Source organism: Dipodomys spectabilis, unplaced genomic scaffold (assembly GCF_019054845.1).
Source record: "Dipodomys spectabilis isolate Male_0828 unplaced genomic scaffold, ASM1905484v1 ptg000009l, whole genome shotgun sequence".
Lineage (NCBI taxonomy): Eukaryota > Metazoa > Chordata > Mammalia > Rodentia > Heteromyidae > Dipodomys > Dipodomys spectabilis.
Window position 1 is genome coordinate 1 of NW_024870686.1, and position 11,459 is coordinate 11,459.

Consider the following 11,459-nt stretch of genomic DNA (forward strand, 5'->3'; position numbering starts at 1 on the left):
ATCCTTTTTGTTCCTGAGCAGCATTTGTCATGGCTCAATAAACCCAATTATTTCAGATCCTTCAGCATCTTTAGTCCCTGGTTAACAATTTCATTGTCTCCAAGATTTGTCATTCAGAGCTGGGAGGAAGGCATAGTTATCTGATGAGGGAGAGACAGTATAATTGGAAATTTGTGTGTGTGTGTGTGTGTTGTCTTTTCTCTTTTGGTACTGGGATTGAACTCTTGTGGGACAAGCACATTGCCACAGAGCTACATCCTACCCAGATGCTTTTCTTTTTTCTTTTGTTGGACCCGGTGTGGGCGCTGTCCTGAGCTCTTTGGCTCAAGGATAGGGTTCTACCACTTTGAGCCACAGCGCCACTTCCCATTTTCTGGTGGTTAATTGTAGATATGAGTTTCACAGACTTTACTTCCCCGGGCTGGTTTTGAACCAAGATCATCAGATCTCAAGCCTCCTGAATAGCTAGGATTACGGGCATGAGCCGCCAGCCCTGGGCATGCTGTTCTTTTCTTCTGCCTCTCTTTCTCAAGGTTTTAGTGCCATTGAGGAGCCCAGGCCGGCCCCCTCCACCCCTTATCAAGGGAATGGGTGGAGCTAGGAAGTGTCCAGAAGTGGGCTCAGCCAATCAGACGCAGCTTCCTGGTCTAAGTGCAGGAGCCAGTGAAGTTCCTAAAGGAGAGCTTGGAGAATCCTTCCTTTCCAACAGCAGCCATTGTGACTTCTGCGATTTGCAGCTGGGCCAAGAGAGCAAGGTGAAGGCGGAGTCTGTCACATCGCCCTCTGGTGGTCCATAGTGGAATTACCACCAGATTCCTGTGGTTCAATTTTGGTGGTGCACTGCTTCCCAAAGCCAACCTCTCTGTTAATTACGTGACCTACTCAGCATCCTTTCAGTAAATTCTTCTTACATTTAAATCAGCACGAAGCAAGAATTAGAGGCTTAAATCAGTTTAAGTTCTTACCAACTTCTCTGCATACTGTTGATGCCTTCTTCATTATAACATTTTGAAGTTCTTGTATTATTCTGTCATCCTATGAATTGCTTTTACAATCATTTTCCTTCAGGCAGCTTCCAAAAATCAGAGCCTGAAACAGGGATTTGGGAGTACAGAGGCTTGGGGAAGTCATGCCCTTGACCAGGGATGTGAAGAGGATGGCTGAATAGGAATATGGCCTCACATCAAGTCCAGCCTTGACCTGATTTGGGGATGGGCTATGGAGTGTAAATCGAACTACAGAAAGACCTCCAAGACATGGAGGCTGAATTTTCAGATGACTAAATGGGGAAGTCATTGGCCCCCCCCCTGCCAAATGTAATTTTCTACATGATTTCCAGGTGAAGTGGCTGCTGCGTGCCAAGCCAGTTTCTCCTAGAAACTACACACCTAAGCCTTAGCTGCCAACATGTGGTCATTGGCTGTTGGTAGAAACAAAACCTACAGCAATCATTTAAAAATGAAAGGGATCCAAGCATTGGTGACTTACCCCTGTAATTTTAGTTACTCAGGAAGCTGAGATCTGACGATCATAGTTTGAAGCCAGTCTGGGCAGGGAAGTCCACAAGACTCATCTCCAATTAACCAGCAAAAAGCCAGAAGTGGAGCTGTAGCTCCAAGAGGTAGAGCAACAACCTTCAGTTAAGAAGCTCAGGGACAGTGCCTAGGCCTGAGTTAAAGCCCCAAAACTGGCACCAAAATCAATCAATCAATCAGTCAATCAATCAAAGGAAAGCAAGATGACAGATGAGGGTGAACTTTGCCCCTTACCCTCTGATGCTCACTGTTACTGGATGGACATCATTGAAACTGAGCAACTGGGGAGGTCTTGGTTCAAGATTACTGAAATAGGATGGATTTACTATACTGTAAATTATACTTGTTTGTTTGTTTGCCCATCTGGGGCTTGAACTCAGGGGGCCTGGGCTCTGTCCTTGAGCCATTCTGTGCTCAAGGCTAGCACTCTACCACTTGAGCTACAGTGCCACTTCCAGCCTTTTCTGTTTATGAGGTACTGAGGAATTGAACCCAGGGCTTCATGCATGCTGGGCAAACATTCTACCACTAAGCCACCTTCCCAGCTCTTTGCTGGTTTTAAATATAGGATTTAAATATAGATTTTAAATATAGAAGAAAGCAGGGCATCCTTCTGGTGATTTTCAGATCTTGTGCTCTTTGTACAGTGAAAGTAGAAGGTTCTGGAATTTATCTGAGCACCTGTAACAGGCCCTGGGTTTGATCTTCAGCACAGCAAATTAGATAGATAGATAGAATAGAATAGAATAGATAGATAGATAGATAGATAGATAGATAGATAGATAGATAGATAATAAAAGTCACTGTGATAATTATATCATATGGGATTTTTATTTTTGGCCCTTAGCAAAGTGAAAATAAAAGGTTTAAAAATATTTCCCTTATTTGGAAATGGTAGTTTATGCGTGTAATTTTACTCAGAAAGTTGAGATTCAGAACATAAGGGTTTGAGTTCAGCTGGATTGGACAAAAATGTAGCATGAATTCTATCTTAGCTAATAACTTGGTATAGAAGTGAGTGCATGTTATGTCAACAGTGAGGGAAATCATAAATAGGAGGACCTCAGACCAGGTCAGCTCCAGAGGAAAAAAGCATGAGACCCTTTTACAAAAATAATGAAAGGAAAAAGAGCTGGAGTTATGGTTCAGATGGCAGAATGCCTGCCTAGCAAGTTCAAGCCCCAGAACTACACACACACACACACACACACACACACACACACACACACACACACACACCCCTTGACTTGTGTTGCTATGTGATGTGGGATTTTTACTTATGTGAACAGAGTTCTACCTGGCTTACTGACACCTCGCTTTCCCGTGTTTTCTAAGTAGCTGTGTTTCTAAGTGGATTGGATAACTCATTGCTAGAGAAGGTAGTGAGTTAGAGAAGTGGGAATCCTGGGAATCCCAATTCCTTCCCACCTCTTCACTGCTTGCTCTCCTAAGGGATCTCTCAGGGCCATAGAATGTTCCTTCCCATGATCCCTGAGCATCACTGGCACTAGGATGGGAGTTGTAGAGTTCTGTTGCTCTGACAACTGGTTGTCTCTGTGTTGAAGCTACCGAGGTTCTGGGAGGAAGAGCAGTAGAGCAGAGTTGTAGTGTCGGCTCTACCATCATCCAGTCATGCCCAGCCTTTCTGTGTTCATGGATGTGCCTGCAGTCCAGAAAGTAGATGGCAGCTTGTTAAAGACCTACCAGCAAGATGAGGACACCAACAAGGTGTTTCTGGACTACAGAGGTAGCTTCTGGTGTTTAAGACTATATATAATATGATATATGTGTATATAGTGAAATATATATATATATATATATATATATATATATAATATGACTGCCTATAGGTGAGCAGTATTGCACCACAAGGGACTGGGGGGTGGCCCACCTCTCAGAAGGTAGAGAGGTCATTCCTTATTACCAGAATTGTCCAGCTGGGAACACTGGACAAGGTCCTAGTCATTCCATGGCCTCTCCTTTGACCTCTGGGTGCCAGGTAGTTAGTAAGAGCCACGCCCTCTTCCATAGCTCTAGGCTTTGAGGCCTTCATGGCCATCGCCCTTTCTTCAGCTGCTTCCTCTTCAGTCTTTTCCTTCTTTCTCCTCCTCATTCCTCAGTTCTTCACCTTGACTTCTCTGATACACAACCAGTCCTTGCTATTGTCAGTCAGAGTTACCATGGACAATTCTCACTTTGTATATGTGTATATAAATTTTTTTTGGGGTCTGGTCATGGGTCCTGAACTCTGGGCCTGGACACTGTCCCTCAGCTCTTCAGCTCAAGGCTAGCGCTCTACCACTTGAACCACAGCTCCACTTCTGACTTTTTCTGAGTAGTTTATTGGCAATAAGAGTCTCATGAACTTTCCTTCCTGGGCTGGCTTTGAACTACAATCCTCAGATCTCAGCCTCCTGAGTAGCTAGGATGACAGGTGGGAGCCATCAATACCTGGTGCTCTCTCTCTTTTAAGACAAAAAGAACATACCTTCTATCTATCTGTCTGTCTGTCTAATCTATCTATCTATCTACCTATCTGCTTACCTATTTATCCTCTATTTTTTTTTTTTTTTTTGTCCATCGTGGGACTTGAATTCTGGGCCTGGGCACTGCCTCTCAGCTCTTAAGCTCAAGGCTAGCACTCTATCACTTGAGCCACAGTGCCACTTCCTGTTTTTTGAGTGGTTTGTTGGAGATAAGAGTCTCATGGACTTTTCCTGCCTAAGCTGGCTTTGAACTGAGATCCTCAGATCTCAGCCCCTGAGTAGCTAGGATTATAGGCAAGAGCCACTGGCGCCCAATTTCTCTATCTATTTATTGTGTTGGTTCTTGGTCTAGAACTTGGGGCCTAAGCTTTTTTGCTCAAAGTTAGCACTGTCACTTGAGCTCTACTTCCAGCCTTTTGATGGTTAACTGGAGATACAAGTCTCACAGACTATTCTGTCCAGGCTGGCTTCATACTGGATCCTCAGATCTCAGCCTCCTGAGTAACTAGTATTACAGGTGTGAGCCACCAGCACATGGCTACTATATATAATGGATATATGTTATATATGTGTGTATGCACACACACATATATATAGCATATATGTATATATATATATATATATATTATATATATATATATGAAAAATGAAAGAAGGAAACCAAGAGTTATTCCAAACCCCAGGCAGCGTAGGATGAGGCACACTGTGGCCTGTCTGTGGAGCCTGGATTGGGAGGCTGGAGGCCAAGCATCCAGAGATCCATCTCTCTGTGCTTTCCCCACAGTCTGCATGACCAATGAAAGTGACCCCTGGGTTTCGGGTGTGGTGCACAAGATCCGCCAGCAGATTGCACAGGATCCCTCTCTGAACTACGAGTACCTGCCCTCGAAGGGAATGAAATCATTCATCCAGGCCTCTTTGGAGCTCCTCTTTGGAAAACACAGCCAAGCCATCATGGAGAACAGAGTGAGTCACACAAGGTGTAGATATTGGTGTCTCTATAACTTGAAAGTTGCAAAGGGACTGTGGAAGCACCTGGCCTTGGCACAGGCCATACCCAAACACAGGCACTCCACATGGCTTACTGGAATGATGTTTTTGTTGGTTGGCTGGTTGTTATTGGTATTGGTGGTGGTGGTGATGGTGTGTGTGTGTGTGTGTGTGTGTGTGAATTGGGGCTTGAACTCAGGGTCTGGACACTATCCCTTAGCTTTATTGCTCAAGGCTGGTGCTCTACCACTTCAGCCACAGCTCCACTTCTGGCATTTTGATGGGAAATTGGAGATAAGAGTGTCAAAGATTTTTTTGGCTTGGGCTGTTTTCTAACTAGAATCCTCACATCTCAGCCTCTTGAGTAACTAAGATTACAGGCATGAGCCATTGTTACCCAAGAAAGCTTTTTTATTTTTTAGAGATGGTCCTGGGACTTGAACTCAGGGCCTGAGCACTGTTCCTGAGTTCTTTTTGTTCAAGGCTAGTACTCTACCACTTGAGTCACAGCTCCACTTTTGGCTTTTTGTTAGTTAATTGGAGATGAGAATCTCACAGACCTTCCTGCCTGGGGTGGCTTCAAACTGTAATTCTCAGAGTTCAGCCTCCTGAGTAGCTAGGATTACAGGTGTGTGCCACCAGCGCCATCCTAAGAGCTTTTTAAAGAGGAGTATCTCAGAGGTAGGACATGAGCTGAGCATGCATGCATGAGCAAGCCTTGGATTCAAGTCTGGATACTCCTAGGTAGTAGTTATCTTTCCATGACTCTGTTAAAGTGTTACTTTTGTTACTTTTTTACTGACAGGTCGGGGGCGTGCACACTGTTGGCGATAGTGGTGCCTTCCAGCTTGGGGCCCAGTTCCTCAGGATTTGGAGCAGGGGGGCTCAGGTAGCTTGCATCATCTCGTCTCAGAAAGGTGAGTGTTAGACAAGATGGGGGAATCTGAAGAAACTTGTCCGGTTCCTAATTCCCACCGTGTTCATTCCCACCTAATTCCTCACCATGTCAGAGAAAAATGGTGGCCAGACCAGGCCAAATCTGTCTACTTCCTGCTATTGACCTACCTCAGCCCCGTTCTCCAATATGTCTGCCTTCAGTTCTCCATCTCCATGGACACAGCTAGTGGGCGGGGCTCTGTTCCCACAGAACCACATGGACTCATCTTCAAAGACCTGGACTACGAAGTTCATGAATACTCCATCTGGGATCCTGATCAGCTGTGTCTAGACCCCATCCTGTTCCTGAGCGTGGTAGAGGTACAGGACACCCCCCCACACACACATATTCTGAAACTTCTCCCCAGAAGGGACCTCCCCAGTTTTATTTCCTCCCACCTCTTGCTCCTCAGTTACCCAAAGCCTTCAGTGAGCTTAGCTTTGCTGGCCTTTCAGTAGGAATCAACATGAAGGAGGACTTATTTCTCTTTCACATGCTCTGAGGTCACTACCAAGTACCAGAGGAGGTACCTGATGAGAGTTTCTATCTGCAGCATCTCCCACAAGGCAGTATCCTTGTGATTGGAAACATTATTGACTGCAAGTTGACCCAGGTTCAGTGGGCAAAACTGATGTACACCATTAAGGTGAGCTCAGCCTCCCAATGGAACTTCCTTTGATTCCTCACCTGCTGTCTCCTCCATCTGCCACATCTGGTTTCCATCTTTCTCCTACAGAGCCGACAGATATTCCCATTTTTTGATTTTCCTTGCCAAGGCTTAAATACAGGGGACTTGGAAGAAGAAGCCATAATCTTACAGTACTTTGTGTCTCAAGGCTTGGAGTTCTTCTGCAGCCAATCTCTGTCCCAGAACTTTGGTATTTATGGTATGATATTGGGCAGAATGGAGGAGGGAATGGTAAAAATGCAGTGAAACCCATAGCGTGTGTTTATTTTATTTGTTTGTTTGTTTGTTTGTTTACTGGGGCTTGAAGTCAGGGCCTGACTGCTGTCATTTAGCTTTTTTGTTCAAGGCTGGTGGGCTAGCATTTGAACCACATCTTTACTTCTGGATTTTGGGTGGTTGATTGGCGAGATATGAGGTTCATATACTGTTCTACCCAAGCTGAGTTTGAACCATGATGCTCAGATCTCAGCTGCCTGGGCAGCTAGGAGAATAGGCATGAACCATTGGCACCTAGCTATTGATGTATTGAAGTACTGATTGATTCATATTAATTATTGTTTTTAATGTTGATATTGGGCTTGAAGTCACACTTTCAAGCTCTCATTTAGCATTTTCACTCAAGGCTGGCACTCTTTCACTTCTACTTTTTTTGTTCTCTCTCTCTCTCTCTGTATGTGTGTGTGAGCCAGTCCTGGGGCTTGAACTCAGAGCCTGGGCACTGTCCTTCAAGGCCAGTACTATAACAATCCTTTTTGGTGGTTAATTGGAGATAACAATCTCATGGACTTTCTTGTCTGGGCTAGCTTAAACTTTGATCTTCAGATCTCAGTCTTCTGAGTTTCTAGAATTACAGGTGTGAGCCACCAGCATCCAGCTAACTTCTAGCTTTTTGCTGGTTAATTGGAGATGAGTCTCACAGTTTTGTCTGCCCAGGTTGGCTTTTCACAATGATTCTCAGATCTCAACCTCTTAGATAGCTAGAATTATAGTCACAAGCCACAGGTGCCTGGCTTATGAGGGATATTTTTGACATCATTAGCTATTGAAGAGAGAAAAGAAGAGTATTGGGGAGTATTCTGGTTCTCTTCCCAAAACTCTCTGCCTCAACCTTCTCTAGTTAATCATTTCACTTTCAAGGCCTTTATTTTTCTTGTCTATGAGATGACAAGGTGGTGATTAGGGATCTTTCAAGGTCCATCCTCTGTGAAGACTCTCACTGAATGGCTACTTTTCTGGAGAGAGAGAGAGAGAGAGAAAGACAGAGACAGAGACAGAGAGAGACAGAGAGACACAGAGACAGAGAAAGAGAGAGAGAGAGAATCTAAGCAACTTTCTGAGATCTAGATCTGGCTGGGATGGCAGCTCCCTAGTTCAGTTCTGTCTTCTGCAATGTTGGAGGGAGGGGTGAAGATCCTGGTGATGAGGAGGGGACTGAGGACCAGATGTCTTCCCAATGCTGCAGATGAAGGAGTGGGGCTCCTAGTTGTGGTGACGCTCAACAACCAGCACCTTCTGTGTGTCCTCTCCCAGCTGATGAATTGCATCCAGGTGCTGTGGCTCAGCCCTCCCGCCATGGGGGCTCGAATCATCACATCTGTCCTCTGTAACCCCGCTCTGCTGGGAGAATGGTAAGGGTGAAAGGGTTGGGGCAAGGTGGGTGGAGTCCCTGGATACCTACCGACTTGCTGGTGTTCAGGATTCATCTGGTTGTTTCCTCCTGTCCATCCCATGCATTCACTAACACATTTATCACATTTTGTTCAGAGCCTGCTGTGCTCCAGTCGCTGTGACCCAACAGCCCAAGGTTGCCTAACCTTAAATAGAACATTCAGTATAGAAATGAGCAGTGATATACTTGATCACTTTCAGATTTCAGGAGGATACTGGAATGCATCAGATTTTGCTATTCCAGCAGCAAAAGTTGCCTTGAAACTTCCTTGGCATTTTAAAACTAACACAGAAAAGCCGGGCGCTGTAATCCTAGCTACTCAGGAGGCTGAGATCTGAGGATCGCGGTTCAAAGCCAGCCCGGGCAGGAGAGACCGTGAGACTCCTATCTCCAATAAACTACCAGAAAACCGGAAGTGGCGCTGTAGCTCAAGTGGTAGAGCGCTTGCCTTGAACTGAAGAGCTGAGGGACAGCGCCCAGGCCCAGAGTTCAAGCCCCACCACCAACCAAAAAAAAAAAAAAAAACTAACACAGAACCTCTATCAGTCAGCTTTTTGTTCCTGTAACACAATATCTGAGATAACCAACTTACAAAGCAAAGAATTATACTCTGGTTCATAGTTTAGAAGGTTTCAGTCCATGGTCAGTTAGCCTTGTTTTTTTTTTTAACTTCATTCATTTTTATTAGCATATATTAATTATACAAAGCAATAGGTTTCATTATGTTAGTTGGCCCTGTTACTTAAGCTTGCTAGTGAGGCAGTAAATTATGGCAGGGAGCATGTGGAAATAAACATCATGGAGGTCTAGAAGCAAAGAAAGGAAGAGAAAATAGCTGGGGTCCTAATATCTTCTTCGAAGGCCCAGCCCCAAAGACCTAACTTCCTCCCATGGGGCTCTGCCCCTTGAAGGGTCCACCCCTTTTCAATAGTGCCACAAATGACCACCATGCTCCACTGTTGTACCTGCAGACTGGAAAAACAAGGTTTACAAGCAGGAGAAGGCCTCATACTCTCCATTTTTGCTGGCCTTCTTTGGCAGGAAGCAGAGTCTAAAGGAAGCTGTAGAGGGCATGATCTTGATCAAGGAAAAGGTGAAGGAGAAGCTCCGGCTCCTGGGAACACCAGGTTCCTGGAATCACATCACTGAGCAGACTGGGACCCATGGCTATTTGGGACTCAATAGTAAGTGGGTGGGAGGAGGTGGCTCTTCCCTAATTTTGAACCAGTAGTTGAGCATTGAATTTCGCTGACTAGAAGCCCATAGTTTTGCTCCAGATTTTCATTATTGCCCTGAAAAATGGAGTTGCTTTAAAGAGGATTCTAGAAACTGAACCATGTAACTTGAGGGTAAGGGATGGGAGGGAAAGAGGAGGGAGAATGATGTGGGAGGAGGTGACATTGACCAAGAAGCATTGTAGTTATAGCCTGACTGTGGAATTGTAACCCCTTTATACAACTACATCATCATCATCATCCTAATAGATGCTTCTAAAATTCCAGAAATACTAGCACTTTCTATCCTAGATAATCCTGCCTGTCAGAAGTGCATAGAGGTGGCCACCCCAGGACCTGAGACTTTCTGGTTCTAACAGATCAACAGGTGGACTACCTGATCAAGCAGAAGCATATCTATATCCCCAGCAACAGCAGGATCAACTTCACCTGCATCAACACCCACAACATAGATTACATCACCGAGAGCATCAATGAAGCTGTGCTCTTGGCAAAGGACTCACAGAGCGGTTTCCCGAAAAGCACTCACTCTTATTTAGAATAAAAACTTTAGACTTTGTAAAAAAAAAAATCTTGTGCTAATTATTCATTACTACATTTTTTTGTGCCAGTCCTAGGGCTTGAACTCAGGGCTTGGGCCCTGTCCCTGAGCTTCATTTGTTCAAGGCTAGCACTCTACCACTTGAGCCATAGCTCCACTTCCAGGTGATTAATTGGAGATAAGAGTCTCATGGACTTCTGTGCCCAGGCTGGCTTTGAACCACAATTCTTTTTTTTGGGGGGGGGGTCCAGTCATGGGGGCCTGAACTCTGGGCCTGGGCGCTGTCCCTCAGCTCTTCAACTCAAGGCTAGCACTCTACCACTTGAGCCACAGTGCCACTTCCAGCTTTTTTCTTTTTGCTTATGGGGTGCTGAGGAACCCAGGGCCTCATGCATACAAGGCAAGCGCTCTACCACTGAGCCACCTTCCCAGCCCTGAACCACAATTCTCAGATCTCAGCCTCCTGAGTAGATAGGATTATAGGCAGGGCCAAGTGATATATATATATTTTTTTTAAATATTGGTACTGGGGTTTGATCTTAGGGCCTTACACTCTTACTTGGCTTTTATGTTTTGTTTTTTACTCAAGTCTGGTGATCTACTACTACTGTAGACATATCTCCACTTCCAGTGGCTTGCTGGAGATGAGACTCACAGATTTTTCTGCCTGGGCTGGCTTTGAATGGCAATCCTAAAATTCTCAGCTTCTTGAACAGCTAGGATTACAGGCATGAACCACCAGTGCCCAGCCCCCATCTTATATTTCTTGAGCACCTATGATATTAATTCAGGGTGCAGTTTAGCCCTTTTCCTCTAAGAAGCTTACAATTACATTGTGAGATAAGCCCTAGGCATGTTTCAAAACTGAATGTGATAAAATGTCTCAATGGATTTTATAGACACCAAGGTTTTCCAGAACACAGGTAGGCCAAAATCACTAAGGCAAATGTAATGAATGAGGAGGAGGAGGACTTGATTTGGCTATTGCTGGATGGATAGGTTCAGTAACAGAAGGAAGCTGAAGGAATATCCTAGACTTGGGGACAACTTGAACAAGTGTCTTTATCATGATAAAAATAAGCATTTACTGGGTAGCTACTAAGGTATGGAATCGTGTAAACCTCCAGGATAAAACAATGCCTAAGACACAGGTGCTGCCCCTGTGATAGCCCCTCTCTAGCTTGAGAGAAACCACTTAGATAGCTGAAAGGGAAAACTTGGTTTTCTCTCTGCTACTCCAGTCACTTCTGATACAAAAACATGGCGGTGGTAGACGTTGCTGGCTGTGGTATTCTTAACAATTCAATTCAATTCTCTACAGACACTACTTGGTGGTCCTATGATTCAATAAGTTCTGATACTATCTCCTTAGAGGCAG

General features: G+C 44.8%; 1 protein-coding gene across 1 annotated transcript; it reads left to right on the forward strand.

Moving 5' to 3' along the window:
• The first annotated feature begins 3,167 nt into the window (after nt 1-3,167).
• Nucleotides 3,168-10,084, forward strand: Got1l1 (glutamic-oxaloacetic transaminase 1 like 1). The gene is made up of 9 exons (XM_042699616.1): nt 3,168-3,282; nt 4,806-4,987; nt 5,817-5,928; nt 6,159-6,268; nt 6,502-6,594; nt 6,685-6,835; nt 8,099-8,264; nt 9,347-9,489; nt 9,900-10,084. The coding sequence occupies exons 1-9, from the start codon at nt 3,168-3,170 to the stop codon at nt 10,082-10,084; spliced, it is 1,257 nt and encodes a 418-aa protein (XP_042555550.1).
• The last annotated feature ends 1,375 nt before the right edge of the window (nt 10,085-11,459 follow it).